Source organism: Paramisgurnus dabryanus, chromosome 6 (assembly GCF_030506205.2).
Source record: "Paramisgurnus dabryanus chromosome 6, PD_genome_1.1, whole genome shotgun sequence".
NCBI classification, from domain to species: domain Eukaryota; kingdom Metazoa; phylum Chordata; class Actinopteri; order Cypriniformes; family Cobitidae; genus Paramisgurnus; species Paramisgurnus dabryanus.
In genome coordinates, this window is record NC_133342.1 from 25771388 (window position 1) to 25795680 (window position 24293).

At 42.8% G+C, this 24293-nt stretch overlaps 1 protein-coding gene across 1 annotated transcript in view; it reads left to right on the plus strand.

Annotated features, from left to right (window-relative positions):
* The window catches only part of grin3ba (glutamate receptor, ionotropic, N-methyl-D-aspartate 3Ba), a 70725-nt gene that overhangs the window by 20004 nt on the left and 26428 nt on the right, over positions 1-24293 (plus strand). The window contains exons 2-4 of the mRNA XM_065276351.2: positions 4171-4832; positions 20531-21623; positions 21749-21894. Coding sequence (XP_065132423.1) covers positions 4171-4832; positions 20531-21623; positions 21749-21894 — 1901 coding nt within the window. The remainder of the gene's footprint in view (positions 1-4170; positions 4833-20530; positions 21624-21748; positions 21895-24293) is intronic.

Consider the following 24293-nt stretch of genomic DNA (forward strand, 5'->3'; position numbering starts at 1 on the left):
CAACAGACAACTGGACAGCGACAACTACAGCAGCGGCGGAGGAGGTCGTTTGATGCACACAGAGGGAGTTATACATTGTTTAAAATATCGATAGTAGGGATTGAAATATCGATACACTATCGTGGGGGAAAGTATCACGATAGTTAGCTGTATCGATATTTTTGCACAGCCTTAATCGTGTCCTTATTTCTGTGGTAATAACCTGCTACCTATACATTATCATTTATGCTTTTTAATGCGACAGCCAAGCGACTTTATGTGACCCATCTTATCCCACTACACTGTAAAAAATTCACTCTTTTTGTCAAATCAACATATATTTTATGCTACCTTAACTTAAAAAAATAAGTTAAACAGCTTCAACTAAGTTTTTATAAGTTATATCAACTATTCACAGGTCAAAACTTAAAAAAGTACATTGAATTGACTTGCAAAAGCAAGTTGTTTTAACTTCATGCTGCATTTTTTTAACAGTGTATGCGACACACCAACCCATTCTCACCAAAAAGTGTACAAATGACACGCAGTGTGATTATCGGTCAATAGATACGCCAAATTCCGATTTTGCGTGCATATGATACGCCAGTCCTTCCCATTCACTTATATGGCGAATCGTTTCGTGACGTTTTATTTATTGTTTTCTCATTTGTTTTCTGTTTTTTTACCATTTTCGCTTGGGTTTAGGGTTAGAACAACTTTTTGTTATATAAAAATGACATCCTAACCCAAACCCCAACTCTAACCCCAACTCCAAGCGACCATGGCTTAAATATAGACAAAAACTTAGAGAAACCTGTATATTAAATAACCTGCTTAAACAAATGTGAAATCTAACCCTAAACCCAAGCGAAAATGGTTTAAAAAACAGAAAACAAATGAGAAAACAATAAATAAAACGTCACGAAACGATTCGCCATATAAGTGAATGGGAAGGACTGGTGTATCATATGCACGCAAAATCGGAATTTGGCGTATCTATTGCACGATAATCACACTGCGTGTCATTTGTAAGCATCTTGGTGAGAACGGGTTGGACACACAAGTGGGTCTTGACTCCCAACCCACAGTTTGAAAACTCCGACTTAAATCATCTAATGAAAACCATTTTAGTTCCCTAAAGAATCTTTCAGACAAAGGTTCTTCTAAAGACCATTTTTTTCTTACATTTTTCCATTACAAAGGATCTTTTGTAAAAAGAAAGGTCATCCGGATGTAAGAGGGTCTTTGTAGAACCAAATAGCCTTAAATGGTTCTTCAATAGCATCGTAAATCTTAATTTTTAAAGGACTTCTTTAAAATGTAAAATAAATCTTTGGTGTCCCCAGAGTACATATGTGAAGTTTTAGCTCAAAATACCATATAGATAATTTATTATAGCATGTTAAAATTGCAACTTTGTAGGTGTGAGCAAAAATGTGCCAGCTTTGGGTGTGTCCTTTAAAATGCAAATGAGCTGATCTTTGCCTTTAATGGCAATGCCGTGGTGAGATATTTTTACATGCTTGCAGAGAATGGTTTACCAAAACTAAGTTACTGGGTTGATCTTTTTCATATTTTCTAGGTTGATATATGCACGGGGGACCCAATTCTAGCACTTAAACATGGAAAAAGTCAGATTTTCATGATATGTCCCCTTTAAGAGGATGGGTGATGGTATAAGTTAACATTACACCCTTATGCTATGGTTTTTAAAGATCTGTCCACTGTAGTAGGTGTACATTACTAGTATGTTTTTACATTAACATTTTATAAATTTGGCCCAGGCTTTATCCAAAGTGTCTTACAGTGCATTACAACAAGCACTTTTCCCTTGTTTTTAATTATTCTAGTACATCAGTTATCATAAGCAGTCCACAGACGTTGATGGTAATATAGAGATTAAAGAGCTGCCATCTCTTCACTTATCAGATGCTAAAGCCAGCCTCTGGTACAGCTTTAGACACTGAATGTTACACGTTTGTCAGACAAGCTTATATATAATGACGTGGTTAACTGAATACAAAAGAGACACCACTCAATATACGTGGCAGACCAGGCATGTATTAAGGCATCACTTTCAAGCCAACTATACCGTTCATCTCTCATACAAACCGCTCGGTTTTTTTCTAGCCTAATTTACATAATAGCCTACACACATGAATCGCTCTTCAAATCACAATACCCCAAATCATCCATATGTATAATGCTAAACTGCACAAATCACTTCTTTATCCCCACACCGTCCTTTTCAGATTTCCCTCAGTCCCCCAAAGAGAGCCTCGGTTTCATTCTGTAATTAGACGTTTGGTTTTTGCAAGACCGCATAAACGCTTCGAAATTATTCAGATGTGTTCGTAAATCTTGCCTGATTCCCACAGGGGGTTTGTCTTAATTGGGTTACTGTCATTCTTAATGGAGAGGAAACTGTATTGATGTACCTTTCCCTCACATTTCTCTCAACCACCGCATTTTTCTGCTCGAAATATTCCGAGTCAGAATTTTATGTCATCTACTAGATAAGCAGTTTTCGTCACAGCATTAAAGCACTTTGGCACAGCATTATGGAGGTGTAAAGATTATATCAAAGTTGATTACGGCGTAGTAATAACAAAGCTGAATCAGCGCTCTGTTTTCATTACGTGAATAATTAAATGCAAAGGAAATGAACTGAACCATTATTCTAAGATTAGTTATGAATAAGTTGCCTTACAAGCTCATCAGCCATCGGAGCAGATATCACATTGGGTTTCTACAAGGGCTTAGCAGTCTGGTTTAGAAAGATAGACTAAGTAATTTCCAATTTCGCAGCTCTATTATGGTTTGCTTATGCACCTGGTGCAATGGAAGAGTGACAGATGGACCCAGCTCGCTCTGTTTTTACACGCGCACAATAATTTGATGGGAAACCTACTGTATGGGCAAGTTTGCACAGTATTGATGAAATGTTACCCTGGAGTAGTCCAAGCATTTATGAGCTGTCAATTAAAAATAATGCATTTATTGCTCCGGACACCAACACAGGTTCTGGAAATTACCTGCAAACTGAGGAAAGTGGAAATGGATGTGTTTAGCAGAACCCGCAGGGCTTCGCTAGCAGACAGCAAATCAAACCATTCATGCTGCTCTGACCGTGTCAGCTAGTGGATCCATTTGGACGTGAAATGTTCCTACTGGGTGCATGTATTGTTTGGATGAGCAGGTGTTTTTGGATCGATTGAGCATTCACGTATAAGGTGTTTGTTTGTTTGTCTGCTTGTCTTTCATATGGCAATGTGTGGATATACCTTGGAAATGAAAGATAAGTCCAATCCTGTACTCAAAATTCTTATCAGAGCTCCCATACGAGCACAACACAACCCTTTGTCTGTTTCTATTTTTTAAACCATTTTCCAATTCTTTTGTTTCAGTCGAGCAGAACTTTAATGGCAAATTGAAACAAAACCACACTGTATTTTTATCGTTCGCCGCATGCATTTGAAGAAGGTTGTGCGCCGGTGAGTGATGGGGAAAGTCACAGGGACACGTGTCGGAGCTGCTACCCTGGCAGTAATGTTATTCCAGTCACACAGGTTTTAACTTTGCGTAGGGACTCTGCAGGTCTGTGGCCCCTGCTGTTTGCTCACAGTCTCCCACCAGGTTCAAACACTTCCTCGTTCCCTCAGAACAGGCGAACGTCCCATCTTTTTTCTTACGGCACATTCATGCACGCCCCCCTGTCAGTACCCATCAAAAACAACCAAGTGATGACCAGGAGCTATTCCAGAGGCATCTCATTTTGTTTCTCGTACTAGTAAATCGTGACCGGTTTTGAAGCCGGTTGTTTCCGCGAGAGCTGTCAGCCTGTTTTCTGGTGTATTTTTCATTCAAATGATTTCAATGTTCCATTAATCTCCATTATTGCAGTGCTTGCATAAAAGAAGTATTGTTTTCAGTATTCTTGAGTATGAAGTCAAAATGAGTTCAGCATGTGAAATATTTTTCTATTTGCCCATGAGGCAGCTTGGGGAGATGCAAGTCACAGGAGATGTAACACCCTGCCCGGATTTTCCTCTTACTTATTCAAAATTATAGTCATTAAGGAATCCAATAAGCATTTGCAGCCTGAGGATGTCATTATTCTGTGGTTGGGTTTATTTTTGTTTTGATGAGTCAGGAATGAGACCTAACTGTGTTTGTCTTCTCTGGGTTCAGAACCGGTTTCACCTGCAGATGATGACACGCACGCCCCCCTCTGGACTTGCGGAGCTGCTGTTAGCGGTGCTGCTGAAGGGGGGCTGGCAGGGCGGGGCTGCCACTCTTTGTCCGGAAGGTGGCGACGCGGGCATGCCGAAAGAGTTGGAACGACTGGGTCATCTGGGATTGGATGGAGCCCACTGGCATCTTTGGGAGACCCTCAACCTCTCCAAATTAGAAACAACAACTACAGAGGAAGGAAAGACACGATTAAAAGAAGAAAAGGTGATGGAGCTTCTCTCTCAGCTCCTTAGCAGGACTCCTTCTGCTCCAGCGTCCTCCATGGTTCTCTTTAGCGCTGACCCGCAATGTACGGCCACCGTGCTGCGGAGCGCACACCAGCTTAGCTTTGCGTTGCCACCAGTGCAGTGGATCATGGGATACCCACTTAGTCTGGAGTCTCTACACTCCATTGGCTCTCCCCTTGGTCTTCTGGCTTATGGGGAGGTGAATCGCAAACCACTAAACTTCTACATAAGGGATACCCTACAGCTGATTGGCAGGGCTGTCTATGCTGCCACAATGGTGAGACCGGATCTGGCACTTATCCAGAACATGGTCAACTGCTTTGACAAACCTAACAAACATGAGTTGCCCTCCTCTGGACAGTACCTAGCCAGGTAAGCTAAGCATGTTGTTGTGTATTGTTATATAGTGCTGTGTAGTAGTGTTTCTAAAAGTATAACAGTACAGTAGCATACGGAAAAAGTGTAGTGCCACTAATATGAATTATTGGCCTACTGTATATGAATGAGCCCAGTTATTGGCAATGAGGCTGAAAATTGCAGAATTGGACATTAACAAATGTTCTTATTTACATGAATTCATTTAGCAGAAGCTTTTACCTAAAGCGAATTATAAAGGGAGCATTTAACATTTTGTCAGAGAGCTACGAATAAGTGTAATCTCCAATACCATGTTTATAAACAGGAGTTGAAGCTAGGAAAGATGAACAACATAAAGAATATAGAGTAAAAGATAAAAAGTTTTTTAAGTAAACAGAGTAAGACTGGGAAAGTTGACAGTTAGAGGTTAGTACAAGGTGTGTTTTCAGTTGTTTCTTCACGTTCAGAAAAAGGTATACAAGAAGGTACAAAAGTTGCAACCTGATCTCACGAATTTCCGTGGCACAGTCACGGAATTTTTTGCTAATTTTTCCGTGGCATTCTCACGGATCTCCTCATATTTCCGTGGCCCTGCCACGGACTTTCTTTTCCGTGGCATTCTCACGGATTGGTTACTCAACTGTTTTGTCCTATTTTCTTACCATTGTCGCTTCGGTTTAGGGTTAGATTTACATAAAATGACATCCCTACCCAAACCCAACTCTAACCCCAACACCAGGCGACAATTGATTAAAGTTTAGAAAATATAAAAGAATACATCAGAAAAAATAGTATAAACCCATACTTAAAGTGACATACTAACGCAAACACCAAATCTAACCCTAAACCGAAGCGACAATGGTTTGAAAATAGGAAAAAGCAGTTGAGTAACCAATCCGTGAGAATGCCACGGAAAAGAAAGTCCGTGGCAGGGCCACGGAAATATGCGGAGATCCGTGAGAATGCCACGGAAAAATGAGCAAAAAATTCCGTGACTATCCCACGGAACTTTGTGAGATCATGTTGCAAAGTTGTCACTGGGGTGGTACATTTTCAAAAAGTACACTTTTGTACCTAAAATGTTCATATTGGTACCTGAAAGCTACACATTGGTACCTTAGAGGTGCATACTGGTACATCAAAGGTACACATCTGTACTAAAATGGTACATATTAGGATCTTTGGTAACACTTTACTTGAAGGGGTGTTCACAAGTAGGGCTGTGCCAAAATATCAATACAGCTGACTATCGTGATACTTTTTTCCACGATCATGTTATCGATATTTCATTCTCTACTATGGGTATTTTTTAAATTTTATAATTCCTCTGTGTGCATCAAACAACCTCCTCCGCTGCTGCTGTAGTTGTCGCTGTCCAGTTGTCTGTCATATACGCCCAATATCTCAGAAGTTAGCGGGAGTGGAAAAAATGGAAAAACACATGCAGCTTTCGTGTAGATGCACTTTGGCTTTAAAAAAAGTTTTTAAAAAATCAGCTCTTTTTTTACATTTTTGATTAAAAAAAGAAAAAAAGCATTGCAATGTATTGTAACATGCAACGTATTGTATCGTGCCCATGTATTGTGATACGTATCCTATCGTGAGGCCCTTGCCAATACCCAGCCCTATTCATAAGACTGACGTGGCACATGTCATGAACAAGAAGGAGATTTTATGCACATTTATGACAGCTGTCATTAAGTGTCATCATTTGTTCAATTATGTCATTTTTAATGTAAAGATGACATTGTTTGAAATGTCTTTGCTATGTCTTTGTTATGACTACTTGACATAAACCAATACATTATAGCTTGTCATAAATCTGTCATAAACATGACACAGCAGAATAATTATCAAATTTAAGAAACTACCTAGCTTTATGGGTTAACATACATTAAACTGTCATTTAAATGTCATTAAGTGTTAATACTGTGTCAAATTATTTTAAATACCATAACAAAATGCAAAAGATTATTCTTAACTTCATGTAAGTGCACAATCTAACAATAACAGAATCAAACTAATCAAACTAACAGAACTTGTTCTTTCCCACACAGAGGATACTAAAGTTTTCTGACATAAAAAAATAACAGAACATTTAATTAATTATTAATAATTAATTATTGTACTGTTTTCATTTAATTTTAGGTGAATCAGTCTCCAAATACAATAAAAAATTAATTTTATAAATTGTAACTATTATTATTATTATTATTATTATTATTTTTATTATTATTATTACAGTGTTTCCCATACATTGATTTATTTGTGGTGGCCCACCACAGAATCAACACTGGCCCCCACAAATAGAATTTTCATGATTCCCATTTACATTTTTATTTCACCATTTAAAACAGCTTAATTCGGCTTAAAATATAATTTGATATATAATACAGATCAAATACAGATACAGATCAAAGAGTAGAAGTGAAACCTATTTCAGGTGCCAACACTAGATCAAACTCAAACACAACATGATGACGTCATATATATGCTAATAAGCGGGTGACGTCATCACCACCACAGTCTCCCCAAATTCCATGGGAAACACTGTATTATTATTATTATTATTATTGGTTGATTGATTTTATTTGTTAAACACATGGAGTAAACTTAAAAAAAACAAGAATATTTATGGCACTGTTATAAAATTATTTGACAGGGTATTAACACTTAATGACATTTTAATGACAAATTATATTTGTACCACTGTAGTTGAGGTCAAGAAAAATATTCATAATGCTGTTATAAAACTATATAACAGAGTATTAACACTCAATGACATTATAATGACCAATTAAATTTGTATCACTGATAAAAATGGTCAGTTATGTTGTCTTGGTAATGTCAAGTTGTCATGACGAGTTATGATATTCAAAATGGTTAATGTCAAGTTCTCAAAAAATCTCAAACAATGTCATCTTTGCATTAAAAATGACATAATTGAACAAATGACACTTAATGACAGTTGTCATAAACATGCATAAAATCTCCTACATGTTCACGACACGTGTCATGTCATGATTATATAAGGTGTCATGTCAGTCTTAAGAACACCCCTTCAAGTAAAGTGTTACCGGATCATTCTTACAGATACCATCCCAATGACAACTTTTGTACCTTTTATTTTAGAGTGTTGTTGGTACATGATTGTGTGCAGCTTAAATGCAAAACAAATATTTAAAGCAACGTCTCTCTCCGAGACATCAAGAATCAATTTAGGGATGCAGTGAGCAGATGTATAATGTCACCACTAATGGCTTACCTATTAAATGACTCAATAAATGATTAAATTAGCTATTAAGGGACTATCATTAGATATCCATTATAAATCTTTTTATGCTTTTTCATATGAATATTTCTCCTAATCATTTCATACAGTAAAACATATTCACCTTAAAGTAACTACAGCATCTACTGTATGCTTTCTTGGTAGTTATTGTTAGTAACTTCCTCACATGGTCTACAGGCTGTCAGTTTTAAAATTTCATATTTCATAAGCACAGATTTTTTGTCAGTTGTGCACACGGTGCAGTCGTTTCAAGCCAAATCAGCAGTTGTTGGTGTGGGTAGACACAGTAAATACATGGTAATACTTTACATTAACCTCCTAAGAACTTTGGTTTGTCTTTTTTTACCAGCTATTTTGGGGTTAGGAAGAACGTCTCGGTTACGTATGTAACCCTCGTTCCCTGAAGGAAGGGAACGGAGACGTCACGTCGTGACCGACGAATTGGGAACCGCTCCGCGGGTGACCTATCTACTTCGAGAAACTATAAAAACGCCAATGAACTTGGCATGCAGGTATTTGCATAATGCCGGCGCCGCCCCGCCAGGTGCGTATATAAGCCGCAGGTGCACAATACCAAATTAGCTATATTATTGCTGAGAAGCCGAGCAGCAGTGCCCGGCCTGAAAACAGCAATGGAACAGCAAACTGTGGCGACGGGACGTGACGTCTCCGTTCCCTTCCTTCAGGGAACGAGGGTTACATACGTAACCGAGACGTTCCCTTTCAGTCGGTCACTACGACGTCACGTCGTGACCGACGAATTGGGAATCCCTACCAAAACGCCACTGCAGCTGAACCCTTCCAGTGTCTGTAAAAGCCCTCCGCCCTCCACATAGGGGGCGGAACCTAAGGCGAAATGCAGAAGGCCGGTCACTACCTGTTCCTTAACCCACGATAGTGAAGCAGCGAACTGGGGAAGCGTCTAAACTGAGCGGAGCTAGAACACTGCGGAAGCCATCCCCTAAGAAGGTTGAATGGATGACATAAAAATATGAAACAACCGATAGGTTGCTCATAAAGTCTCTGAACAAAACATAGTATGCAGAGAGATGCAAAGCAGGCTCTGCTAAGGAAAACGTGGAGGATTAGTACCCCACGGAGTATACACACAAATGAACCCCACGTAGGGGACAAATGTGGACGCCTAGCCTACACAGGTTTACAGAAAATACAGCAGTGATAGGTTGACAGCGGATGCTCCGCAACACCAGCTATCAGGGCGGTGGAGGAGAGGCAAAAACAGTTTTTTAGACGTTTTTGCCCCGATGGCCTTCCATATTGGTGCAGATGTGCAGCACCAAAATAGAGGCTCCAAGCCGACACACGAGCCGACCCCCGGCATTCTTAACTAGTTAGTAGAAAGAACCCGAGTGGAAACCGGTTCGACACGAACACTATAGAATCTTGTGAACGTATTAGGTGTCGCCCAGCCTGCAGCTCTACAAATATCTGTTAGCGAGGAACCGCGAGCCAGTGCCCAAGATGATGCCACACTGCGTGTAGAGTGAGCACGTAAATTAAATGGACAAGGCACATTCTGCTTTTGATATGCAAGGGCTATAGTATCCACAATCCAATGGGACATCCTCTGCTTGGTGACAGCTTTTCCTTTCTGCTGACCACCGTAACAAACAAAGAGCTGATCTGAGGTCCTAAAACTTTGCGTCCTGTCTATATACACACGTAGTGCACGAACAGGGCATAACAAAGCCATGGCTGGGTCTGCCTCCTCCAAAGGCAGCGCTTGGAGGTTCACCACTTGATCTCTGAAAGGAGTGGTGGGAACTTTGGGCACAAAGCCGGGCCGGGGTCTCAGTGTTACGCTGGATGCAGCCGGCCCGAACTGAAGGCACGATTCGTCGACCGAAAATGCATGAATATCCCCTATCCTCTTAACAGAAGCCAAAGCAAGGAGAGTTAATGTTTTCATAGTAAGAAATTTAACACTCACACTATGCAGAGGCTCAAATGGGGCTTCCTGGAGTGATTTCAGCACCAAGGACAGGTCCCAAGGAGGAATAGAGGGAGGACGCGAAGGATTCAGTCTTCGAGCGCCTCTGAGAAATCTAATGACCAGGTCGTGCTGACCCACTGTTCTACCGTTTACGGGTGAATGGTGAGCTGATATCGCAGCGATATCGACTTTAATAGTGGATGGTGACAGCCTATTCTCCAAACGGCGCTGGAGATATAAAAGCACAACACTAATCGGGCATTCTCGGGGGTTTTCACTTTGGGAAGAACACCAGTCGACAAACAGGTTCCATTTAAGCGCGTAAGCCTGTCTCGTAGACGGCGCTCGCGCTGCAGCAATAGTGTTAGATACCTCTTGCGGTAAATCACTCAAATCCTCCGTGCCCCGTCCAGAGACCACACATGGAGGTTCCACAGGTCGGGGCGCGGGTGCCATAATGTGCCCTCTTGTTGAGAAAGAAGGTCCTTCCTCAGGGGAATCTTCCAAGGAGGGGCTGTCGCGAGGAGAGAGAGTTCTGGAAACCAACTCCTGGTTGTCCAATACGGTGCCACCAACAGCACGCTCTCCTCGTCCTCCCGGATTTTGCATAGGGTTTGCGCAATGAGGCTCACCGGAGGGAACGCGTATTTGCGCATGTTTCGCGGCCAGCTGTGTGCCAATGCATCCACGCCGAGCGAGTCGTCGGCTAGTGAATAGAACAGGCGACAATGGGTCGTCTCTGGGGAAGCAAACAGATCTATCTGCGCTTTGCCGAAACGTCTCCAAATCTGCTGAACCGCAATGGGGTGGAGTCGCCATTCGCCGGGACGCGCAGCCCGAGAGAGCGCATCCGCCTCTACATTGAGCGTGCCCGGGATGTAAATGGCACGAAGAGACCTCAAATTCTTCTGACTCCAAGTGAGGAGATGACGGGCGAGATGCGACAGGTGACGCGAGCGTAAACCGCCTTGACGATTGATGTACGCCACGGTCGCAGTGTTGTCTGTGCGAACTAATACATCTTTGCCCTGTAACTCGTTGCTGAAACGGACGAGCGCAAGATATACAGCCCACATTTCTCGGCAATTTATGTGCCAATGCAGCTGGGGTGCCGTCCAGACCCCCGAAGCCGCAAGCCCATCGTACGTGGCCCCCCACCCCGTGTCCGAAGCATCTGTGCATACTATTGCATGCCTGGAGACCTGTCTCAGAGGCACACCGGCTCGGAGAAACGCACGGTCTGACCACGGAGTGAAAGTGCGACGACACGCAGGTGTAATGACAACACGGTGAGTGCCGCGCAGCCACGCTCTCCTCGGGACTCGATCGTGAAGCCAATGCTGAAGCGGTCGCATATGGAGCAGTCCGAGCGGAGTTACAGCTGCGGCTGCTGCCATATGCCCCAAAAGCTTCTGAAATTGTTTCAGCGGGACCGCGCTCTTGCTCTTGAATGTATTCAGGCAAGTCAGAATCGACTGTACACGCGCTTCTGTTAGACGAGCTGTCAAATCGATCGAGTCCAGTTCCATACCGAGAAAAGAGATTCTCTGCACGGGGCAAAGCTTGCTCTTTTCCCAGTTGACCCGAAGACCCAAACGAGCGAGGTGTTTCAAAGTTAAATCTCTGTGATCGCACAGCGTCTGACGTGTTTGAGCTATTATTAGCCAATCGTCCAGATACGCGAGAATGCGCACACCTCTCTCTCTCAGGGGTTTTAAAGCCCCCTCCACTACTTTGGTGAATACACGGGGAGACAGAGAGAGCCCGAATGGGAGGACTTTGTACTGGTATGCTCGCCCCTCGAACGCAAAGCGGAGAAACGGCCTGTGCCGGGGGAGAATCGATACGTGGAAGTACGCGTCCTTCAGGTCGATAGATGCGAACCAATCGTTTGGACGAATGCATGGAAATATGCGTTTGGGCGTCAGCATCTTGAACGGCATTCTGTGAAGTGCACGGTTCAGCGAACGCAGGTCCAGGATCGGTCGCAAGCCGCCGCTTTTCTTGGGTACAATAAAGTAAGGGCTGTAAAACCCCGACCTCATCTCGGCTGGAGGGACCGGCTGGATCGCGTCTTTCGCCAATAAGACAGCGATCTCCGCACGGAGGACGTGCGCATCGGCAGCTCTCACCGTAGTGAAACGAACGCCGGAGAATTTGGGGGGACGCCGGGCAAATTGGATCGCATAGCCGAGACGAATCGTGCGTAAAAGCCAACGCGACGGGCTGGGAAGCTGTTTCCACGCCCCCAGACACCGTGCGAGGGGGACTAAAGGCACGATCGGTGTACCCGCGGCGGGCGCAACGGAGGTGATCGCCGGTGTGTGCGTAACGGCCGCACCGACAGCAGTGTTGTGTGTGATAACACTCACCTGAGTCCGTTGCTGGGTGGTTGAGTAAGGGAGGCTCTGCTGAAGACACCTCTCGCCACTCGATGCACCCTCTGGCGAAGGAGGAGGGAGACGATGGGTTATGAGCCCGTAGCTGTCTCCTACCGCCTGAGAAGTTGGAGAGCGCGGAGGGGTTATGAGCCCGAGCGCCGCTCTCGTTCTCCTCTGATGAGTCGGAGAACGAGGGGGGGTTATGAGCCCGCTCGTATCTCCGGCGCTCATCTGAAGACCTAGAGATGGAAGTGGAATTCGCTCTTTTTGTGAATTTGTGGGTGCCGACTAAAAAGTCGGCGGAACAGAAAAATGAAACAAAAGATTCCCCAACCGGCCCTCCTCCGGTGGGGGGAGTGGTGCCTTCACCATCTCCCGAAGAGCGATCCCCTCCATCTCTAGGTCGCCCGTCTCAGGGCCGCTTCGATCTCCTCTTTCCACCCTTCGGAGCGGGCTGAGCGGGCGGGGCGGGCTGCTGACGACCGGTTCCTCGCTTCTTAGAAGAGCCCCGGGGAGGAACGGAGGCGGCCGCCGCAGGACGCCCTCGGCGAGGAGCAGGCTGAGGCGCCGACGTGGATGGGGCAGGCGCAGGACGCTTCCGACGTGGCATGATTTGAGCTATGGCCTCAGTCTGCTTCTTGGCCGCGGAGAATTGCTGCGCAAACTCCTCGACCGTCTCGCCGAACAGGCCGGTCTGGGAAACCGGAGCATTCAGGAGCCGGGTTTTATCAGCATCCTTCATGTCCGCCAGACACAGCCAGAGATGGCGTTCCTGGACTACCAGGGTAGACATCGCACGCCCGACGGCGCGTGCGGTGACCTTGGTCGCACGAAGCGCCAGATCAGTGGCCGCACGCAGTTCAGAGAACTCCGCCGAGTCGTGACCTCCCGCGTGCAGGTCCCTCAGAGCCTTAGCCTGATGAACCTGCAGCAATGCCATGGCATGCAGGGCAGAGGCTGCCTCCCCACAAGCTTTGTAAGCAGCACCGGTCAGCGCCGAAGACTGCTTACAAGCCCGTGAGGGGAGAGTAGGCTGGTCCCGCCAGGAGGAAGCGACACCGGCCGGACACAACTGCATCGCGACCGGCCGCTCCACTGACGGGATACCAGTATACCCCCTGGCATCTCCACCCTCGAGAGAGGTGAGGGGTGAAGGCTGAAACGGCCGGTTCCGGGCGGAAAACGGGGTTTTCCACGACCGCGTCAGCTCTTCATGTACCTCGGGGAAGAAGGGCACCGGGGGCGAGGACTGAGAAGCCCTGGCACCCCCGAAGTACCAATCATCGAGGCGGGACGGTTCAGGTGGGGGAGGTTCAGTCCACTCCAAGCCGACCGCCGCCGCCGCCCGAGCGAGCATGGCTGCCATCTCGGGGTCGAACGCAGGACCCGCAACCCGACCCGAAGGCGGGAGCGGATCTGGATCGACGTCCGAGGCTGACAACCCCCCCTCCGACGTTACGGTGGACATCGCGTCCGGTGGAGGCTCGACAGAGCGCGAGGACACCGTAGAACACGGGCCGCTCGTCTCCATCGGGACCTCCGCTGGCAACGGATCAGGGCGCTGGGAGCTGCTGGACGAACCAGCAGACCGACCCAGCACCGTTATACGGAGGTCATCCTTCGCAAGTTTGGTAGCTGCGCCCTTAGCAGCACCAGACTTGGAAGGCGGGCGCCGTTCCCGGAGAAACGACACCCGTCTCCGCAAATCCGCCATAGTCATGCCCTCACAAGTGGAGCATGAACTATCACGCAACGCTGCCTCTGCGTGCTGGAGCCCCAGACACGAAACACAGCGCTCGTGGCCATCCCGGGGAGCGATGAACACACCGCATCCAGAAACGGAACACGGGCGGAATGCCATCTTTAAAAAGACGCACCCGACCGTGACACGAATGAGTGACTGTCTTTAAAAAGACACAAAGCTCAAACGTGCTGCTCTTTTAGGGAAATCACTCTTTTTGTGCGAGCTGGTGAAACACACAGGGAGAGGCAAACGCACTCACTCAACTCAAGTCCTAAAAGAGACAGAGAGAGAGAGAGAGAGAAAAGGGTGGAGAAAACACTGCGAGCCTCCGCTGAGGTGTCTTTGCCCAACCAACTTCAGCAAGCTGAGATCTTTTTCCTCCAAGAACAGGGATCTACGAAGATCAGTATACGCTTCTCGAGAGCAGATGTCTGCCGGCTTCGAAGCAAAAAGCTAATTTGGTATTGTGCACCTGCGGCTTATATACGCACCTGGCGGGGCGGCGCCGGCATTATGCAAATACCTGCATGCCAAGTTCATTGGCGTTTTTATAGTTTCTCGAAGTAGATAGGTCACCCGCGGAGCGGTTCCCAATTCGTCGGTCACGACGTGACGTCGTAGTGACCGACTGAAAGGGAACCAATAAATATAATAACCAAATATTTTTCTTTAAATATGAAGCAGTGTATTTGTCCATGTTTGTGTACAACAGGTTCCAGTTACACAGAATTAAGTATTATGGTGCAAATAACAAAAAAATTATGTCCACGTTTGTGGACATCCAGGTCTTAGGAGGATAAGGTTGTATTTGTTAACATTAGTACATGCATTAGCTAACATTTAGCAATATACTGTAGTTTTTAGCATCTAATACTTTTTATGAATGTTAATTTATGTCAGTAAAATTGTCAGGTTACTTCATGATGCATTATGGTCACTTCGTGATCTGTAGAAGTGTGGTTCATTGTTATTTCATGATAGGTAATGCATGAACTAATACAACCTTATTGTAAAGTGTTACCAAATACATTTTACATTCAGATTGTTATAAGAAAAAATATCTATATTAGTATTCCAGACACCAGCGTTATGTTACAAGAACATTCTTTCTTGGCCGCAGCATGCTTTCATATCTAAAAGTTATTTTTTCTGATGGAGCCACTGGGGACGTTAAAATGCAATTAAATGACTCAGGGGCGTTTTCAATACATCTGTACCTCCTAAATCAAAATAATACCTCTGTGCGCATTTACATAAACAGTCAGGTAAGCAGTTGCACAATGATGTATATTCTCAGCAGGGTATATGTCATTCGTGTCACCTTTATGCACCGCACATTTTATCCTCATAGCTCTCTCACTGACCTGCAGAAAACAGCATAGGACATTTGTGCATTAAGACTGCCTGCTTTTTTCTGTCATAAATGCCAGTGTCCGGTCCATTGTCAAGAGCTCACAAACCTCCTGTCCACTTCCTCTCACCCTGATGCATTGTTGTTATTATGCCATTGGATGTGTCTGGGAGGGTTGTGACATTCACTGACAGTGTGTATGCACATGTTTCAGGATAAGTCCTATGTATATTTTCAAAGCTAATGATTATATATATGCTTAATGTCACTATATACTGTATAATCTATGAGTCTTATATGTCAGCGGTCCCCCAGTGAGCAAGCCAAAGGTGACAGTAGCAAGTGTCAAAGTGAAGAAAAACCTTGGGAGAAACCAGGCTCAAGGGAGAGTCGGTTCTCCTCGGACACATTTACATAATGCTGGTCCAATTAGACATAAGATGAATACTACTTGTAGAGGCAAACCAATCTGTAAAATTATACAGAATCTAGCCCAACCAGAAAGTTAAGGAAGCTGTATATATTAAGAAATGTTTTTAAAAGTCCATCTTATATTGTTTTCTGTGCCAAAGGGCCATTATTTATTGATGTGCTGTATTGATGTTGAGCATCTTTTCAGAGCAGAGGGTCTGCCAGAGTCTTATTGTCAATATGTCTTAGCACTTTCATAATAACAAAATGATTTATGTAGCCATGTACCATGAAAAGGCAGTCGATCATGTTTAGTCAGAGAGACTGTATGTAAAACGAAAGGACACATTTATGTGAAGATGCACCAGTAAATTACATGTGGGACATGCTTGTTAAACACTTAATTAATGACTTTCATTGTGTCTTTATTATGCACTCTAAAAATGCTTGGTTGGGTCATAAAGAGACAAACCCAGCCAGGCGTGTGTTGAATTAACCCAGAACATGTTTATATTTAACCCAGAAATGGCTTAAAACAACCCAGCATTGATTCAAATACAACCCAAAATGTTGGGTTTGTCCTTTTGACCCAGCACTGGGTTAAAAATAACCTAGCATTTATTGAGTGTAACGAAACATATTTAACTCTAAAAAATGGCTGGGTTATTTTTAACACATGCTGGGTAAATATTAGACCGAACACAGTGCTGTGTTAATATTGACTCAATGCTGGGTTGTTTTAACCCAACTGCTGGAATATTTTAACCCATGGTTGCATACTGTAACAACAACCCAGCATTGGGTAATTTTTGGGATTTTAGCTTATTCACCGTATCCGCAAGAGTTAGATCCATACATACCTTTTTCATCTCCGTGAGTGCTGTAACTCTGTCTGACGCACCCACCGCTAGCTTAGCTTAGCACAAAGACTGGAAGTAAATGGCTTCAGCTAGCATACTGCTCCCAAAAAGTGACAAAATAACGGCAACATGTTCCTATTTATATGCTGTGATTTGTATAGACGGTTTCATCGGACGCACCTGATACACGTCTGGATCCGAACCTTACTTCCGGTTTCGTTTTTTTAATGGTCTGACTAGTTACTAAACTGATCTCTTGAACAAATGCCTCATCGAAAATAACAAATGTTTTGTTTTCCTAGGTAATCTATGTGTTGTTTTTTTGCTTGTTATATAAATAAACTACGTTTAAAGAACGTTGTTGTTATTTATTCTTACCGGAGTTTACCGGAAGTTACGTGCGGACCGCGACAGCCGCTTGTTTATGTTGTTACTGCTGAAACGGTCTATAGTCACACCGTGTACAAATAACAAGGTCATATGAGACACGGCCATCTTTTAACACTATACATACTGGGAACTATATTCTCAGAAGGCAAAGCACTGCTATTTGGGCGGCTTCTTATTGGGAGCAGTGTGCTAGCTGAAGCTAGGCTAGCGGTGGGTGGGTCAGACAAAGCTACGGCACGCACAGAGATGAAAAGGGTATGTATGGACTTATCTAACTATGGGGGATACGGTGAATAAGCTAATGTCCAAGAAAGTCAGCGTGTTCCTTTAACCCAGTGTTTTGTCCCAGCATGAGTTAATAATAACCCAGCCAATTTTATAGCGTACTTGTGGTGTGCATCCAATGTTAGGCAATTATCTTTGAGGAATTAACAGATAATAACTGCTAAACAAATCAAAAACCTGATGCTGTGGCTGCCTGCATTGACCCAGGGTGCGATCAATCCCCAAAAGTGAGAGCTCTCTTATCACTGTATACTGGAAAAAGCCTTGTCTATCTGCTCACTTGCACAAATGAGATTTTTTAACAGTTAGAAAGAAGTAAAATCGCATCCAGATATAAGATTAAACTTGCGTTGTTATATGAGTCTTAGCTCAGATAAGTAAACTTTCCAAGAAATGATAAAATGTGAGACTGGGTGGAATACAGTATTGCAATTTTTAATATTCACCTCACAGTGTAAAAATCCTCCATCCCCCATTTCAAGTAATATTTGCTGTGAGAAATGAGAGTTCAGCGAAGGAACGCACGCAATAGGTCTGAACGCATTCTTTGACAAAATCAGAAAAAACATGACACATTGTGATTATTGCTTCATAGAGATGCTAATGTCTTCTGAGGTTGAATAATAATCACAACAGTTGTATTCTGTAGTTTTCATATATAAAAACACAACCCGCTTTTGCTTATACAATATCCGCTGACTTTAACTGCTCTCACATGAAACATGGAAAGCATTTTCAATGGGTCAAACGTAGGCTATGGAAAGAAATTAACGACTTGGCCAATCAATTTTTCTTCTTTTTTTTTCTCTCTGTTCTATTTTAATGGAAGTGTGCTGTTAAGGTCACACAGAGTGCTTAGTCTCATTTAGCCACACATCATAAGCCTCTTTATATTTTTCCTCTGTGACCCAGACACCACCCACTAGCCCTTTGACTACTTACACCTCTAGCTGATTTATCGATAGAAATCGATTTTTAAACTAATTCAAGGCAGAGCCATAAAAACGGTGCGAGTGTGTTTGGAACGGCATCACCTACTTTATGTCCAGATATATATTTAAGTGTAACATTGGGTGTTATTCATCTGTAAATCCCGCTTTATTTATTTATTTATTTGTTACACTTCAATAGAAGGTTATACTTGCTGTCCTATTGATGTTAAGGACGCGGACTGTCAAATGCGGGATATTGGTTCAAAAGATTTACTGTGATTCGGCCTCTGGATGGCTGCCCGGGTCGTAATCCTGCACTTATGTCCTTTTGCCTTTGAAAGCTGATCTGAACTCATGATTCAAGATTGATTCATATCTCATCCATATCCATTTTGCTCTGATTCTGCTCTCTTGCTGTATACTAAAATTTAAGTACTTTGTCAGTCGAGGAATAAGTGAGGAATAAATATGGAAATCTCCGATTTTACCAAACAAAATATTACTGTATATTTCTTATAAAGTGACACATTCATTTTATAAGAATTTTTTTATATAATTAAAAAATGTTAGCCTAAGGCAAATTTGCTTAATGCTGTAACATGTAAATCAGTGGTTCTCAAACTGGGGTCCGGGGCCCCCAGGGGGGCCGCGAGATGGTGCCAGGGGGGCCCCAGTTTTATCACATTTTATAAAACACATTAATTTATCATGAATTCTGTGAAATTAAACCTAAAAAAAAATAAGGCAGCACTACTTTGTATAATGTAATGTTTTGTTTAATTAAAATGTGAAGTTTTAGAACTGTTTTTTGTCATAAATTTTCTTTGGGGGGGCCGCGAAGGAATGCAGTCAATGCACCGTACACAAAGGGGTCCGCATGCTGAAAAAGTTTGAGAACCACTGATGTAAATTACAAAAATATTGGTACAAGCAGCATTGCGACCTATACGGGCGGTATCCCGGACAGGGCTTATCCTAGTCTCAAACAAAAATGCATGTTTGAGCTGTCCTAATTTTAAAACACCTTGTACTGACACTTCTTAACATATATCAGTGCCATTGTTTTGTCTCAAGATGCACACCTATATTGTTTTTATATGGTTTGTTTTTTAAAACTACTTAAATGTCCTAATATAACTAAGGCCTAGTCCTGGATTAATCTAAACCCTGTCCGGGAAACCGCTCCATAGTCGAATTACATTTTTTTGTGATTTATTGTTTTCTACATACTGTAAACCCATCCTACATAATGTAAAGAACATTCTGATAAAATCTTACTTCCATATTTTTAACATTAACAGGGTAAAGTTAAGATTTAAGTCAAACTTTGATGATAATAGTTAGTTTATGAGACTTTTCTGGATTTCACAGACAGGGTCACAAATGTGCAACAGAATTATAATGCTTAGGTTTATTGACTACCTACTGGTATCATCCCACAGACAAAATCCCACAGTGCATTTTGGTGAAAGTTTCTGTGGCATTGCCTCTTGCTGATAGGAATGCTAATTTTAGGAACACTCCTATTGCTCATAGTGATTTTGAGGAAAGTGACAAACACCCAAATCATCATTAGTTGAACAGTATGAAACAAAGACATATTATGGCATATGACTAATCCAACTTTACTACATCAGGTAACAGAATAGAACATATTTTTAGGTTTTAGATTAATCGCGATTTATCATATACAAAATAAAAGTGATTTTTTTTGCATAATACATGTGTGTGAGTACTGTGTGTAATTATTATGTATATTTAACCCCACACATATACATATACTGTATAAATATATTATTTATATATATTTTTATATATAATATAGAATATATACAAATATAAATACATACACGAATGTAAATGTTTCTTAAATACAATTACACACAGCACACACTCATATATTATGCCAAAAATCATTTTATTTTGTATGCGATTAATCACGATTAATCTTTGCCCAGCACTAGTAATAAATTCTAAAGGTAATTGCTTAGTATAATTTTTATAGTGTAAGACTCATTTACATATTTTTCTTATGCCATCTTATCACTGTCTGTGCTTTAACCAGGAGGTATATTTATTCCCCTTATAATGCATATGTCTCTGCTGTGCACAGGTTTCTGTCAAACACTTCCTTCACAGGCCTGACAGGCCAGGTGCAAGTACAGCGCTCCACTTCCAGGGTGCTTACGTCCCAGAATTACCACATCTGGAGTCTACAGCGGGATCCTTTAGGTCAGCCCAGTTGGGTGACCGTGGCAAGCTGGCAGTCGGGCCATCTGGAAGTAGAGGAACAGAGCCTGTGGCCAGGCATGAACCAACGCCATCGGGAAGAGGGCCCGGGGATCAGATTAGGCGGCCGCTGGCAAGCAGGGCTCCCAGTGGCAGGGAGCAGATTGCGTGTGGTGACCTTGGTTGAGCACCCGTTTGTATTCACACGGGAGGTGGACGACGAGGGCCAATGTCCGGCGGGGCAGCTGTGCCTTGACCCTCAAACCAACAACTCTGCAGTCCTCAATCAGCTGTTTAGGGATCTGGAACAGACGAATAGCAGTTCACTGCCAACTGAGATCCGTAAATGCTGCTATGGCTACTGTATCGACTTGCTGGAAAAGCTAGCTGAGGACATGAACTTCGAGTTTGACCTGTACATTGTTGGCGATGGGAAGTATGGGGCGTGGAAAGGAGGTAAATGGACCGGGCTGGTTGGCGACCTGCTTAGTGGTGTGGCTGATATGGCCGTCACCAGTTTTAGCATCAACTCTGCTCGAAGCAGAGTGGTAGACTTCACAAGTCCTTTCTTCTCCACCAGTCTGGGAATCCTGGTGCGCAGCAAGGACACGGCCGCACCCATTGGTGCCTTCATGTGGCCCCTTCATTGGTCCATGTGGGTGGGCATTTTTGTGTCATTGCATATTACAGCGCTTTTCATCACCCTGTACGAGTGGAACAGTCCGTTTGGCATGACTCCGCACGGACGTAACCGCATCAGGGTCTTCTCGTACTCATCCGCTTTGAACCTCTGCTACGCAATCTTGTTTGGCCGGACTGTTGCCAGTAAAAAACCAAAGTGCTGGACAGGCCGGTTCCTCATGAATCTTTGGGCCATATTTTGCCTGCTGGTTTTGTCCAGTTACACAGCCAACCTAGCAGCTGTCATGGTTGGGGAGAAGACCTTTGAGGAGGTGACAGGAATTCATGATGTCAAGGTGAGACATTGTATTTTTATAGAGATAAATGCTCAAATGTTCATTTATGTTGTGTTATATGGTCATTGTATGATTATGTCGATATTTTCTCATAGATTCAATCTCCTTTCATTCTTCTTTTTAAGCTCCATCACCCGTCTCTAGGGTTTCGCTTTGGCACAGTTCGAGAGAGCAGTGCTGAAGATTATATGAAGAAGAGCTTCCCCGAGATGTATGAATACATGAGGCGCTTCAACAAACCCACCACTCCTGATGGAGTTTCTACACTCAAGTAAGTGTTTAAACCCAGGAGGGAAACCAAAGCGATAACAGATACTGCAGGTGGAAAGCCCATTGTAGGATGGTAGATCTAATAAAATGATTAAAATGAATCACTTGCAGTAATTTTATTTGCAGTACATTGAGGCTATATGGAATCTATCATGTAAAAAGCCGCACTTTCACACACTCATTTATATTTTTTAAACAAGATAAAATCAAATAGTCTCGAATAGCAGGGATGCCAGCAGACAGAGAATAAAATATACTGTGGTTCTTAAACATTGGTGCCAGACTGCTTCAAAAATCAAACATAAGTGATGCTGCTGTTTTTGTTCATATTCTGCTTATACAGTAGATGAAATCTAGTAGCTATTAAATCTAAAGGAACTACTGTAGATGTTTTGCCAGGAAATTGTTTGCTATCCAATGTGGCTTTCAATAAATACTTGGTGTTTCGAGTCTGTTTACGTGACAATAGCGTTGTTTATGTCAAGCCCTCAAACTTTAAAAGTTCCCTGTGGTTATGGTTGGGGTTAGGGTACTGTATATGTTTCTGTAAGATCCAAACACTCACTGCGTCCAAAACCGCCTACATCCATACTATATAGTAGGCGAGTAGTATCTTAAAAGGTGAGCACCTGGTCTTTGAAGGTGGCAGCCTCTAAAGTCTGCAAAGAGAACTGAAATGAGATGGTCTAACCTTTGGAGGATCTATAATTTGCGTCACCTGCTGCACGCACCCACCGCACCTATCAGCAGGACACAGCAGAGACGTTTCTGACTTCTGAATCAGAAAATATTAATTTATTTTTAGAAAATATGACACGTTGACGTTGATTAAACCTGCAGTATAGTATATCAAATAAATCAACATTAGAAATATACGTAACATAAACAGAATGAATAATATTAATATAAAACATAACTTATAATACTAAAACAGTGTCCAAGAAACTTGTTCTGCAAATACGCACTTTTATTTAATAAATGTTTTATTTGTTTATTTTATTTCATTATCCAGCCGTTATAATCAGCCATAACGGTGCACAAAGAATCTTGGGATAGCCTCGGCTGTTAAGGATCCATTTGTTCTATCCTTAAAAGCGCAGAGAAATAAGGAAGCAGTTTGAGGCTTCATTTTATGCATCCTTCGAATTGGGACAGCCTTACTAGCCTTATGTCGTGCTCCTGTGATGCAATCAGTATTAGAATACGTCCTTAGAAGGTCGCAGCCTTTCGAAATGACCTACTACTTTTGGCAAGATCCTGAAGTTTTCATTCAATGGACCCCTCCTTTACTATCCCGTAGAAGGAGAGGCGTTGTTTTATTAAAACTGTCCGAAAGCGGTTACACAGCTTTATTCAAATGCAAATACATATATTAAACAGTTGTCCCTGGTGGTAAAATTGCGCTAACGTTATTCCAGTTAACAACTAAAGCTGCATTCAGACTAGAAGCGACTAGCAATAGCAGAGGCTGCGTTCACACTTGGCATTAACATGCAACCTGTATCCGGATGTTGTCCACATACACATTGAAAAGACAAGTGTAAACGCGTCTGTGATCGGAATGTTATCCGATCTGTGTGTCCTGATGCAGAGGTAGTCGAGGACGCTTTGTGATCGGATCTCATTGTAATGTAAATGCAATCCAGCCATCATATCTGCATTTACAGGTCAACGTCACACAAAACCCCGCCCACTTATCTCCTCTCACTTTTAGCTGTCAAAAATAAAGGACGTTGGGTCATGGAGCGCAGGTGAGAAACTTACTTACTTACTTTTTTACTTAGCTGACGCTTTTATCCAAAGCGACTTACAATTGCTATATATGTCAGAGGTCGCACGCCTCTGGAGCAACTAGGGGTTAAGTGTCTTACTCAGGGACACAATGGTGTGTCACAGTGGATTCGAACCCAGGTCTTTCACACCAAAGGCGTGTGTCTTATCCACTGCGCTATCACCACCCCTAGAAACGCATAAATTCATATTTGTGGAGCAATGCTACGCTTAAAAGTATCTTAATAAATCGATATACAAAATCATTTTAACACTGCTAACTGTATTTAAGTTATTCAGGCATATGTTATGTGTTACAACTATTCATAGTGAGATTTAATATTTAATGGCAGAATTCAGGATCGTCGTTATAATGTTTGAGTTTCCATGGCGACAAATCAACGTGAAAGTTGCGCTTCTTTCTGGTCAATCGGCTGTTTCTGTCTCATTTAACACATTTTAAGTTACTTTAAAACACTTACAAGCCATAATAACATTAACCAAATACATTTAGTCAGTGTTGGTTTTATGCAAGGTTACTTATATGTGTTTGTAAATTACATTACTTCTTACGCACTATGAACAGGAAATTGTTAGCTCTTTTAATTAAATTATATTATTACAAGGAAA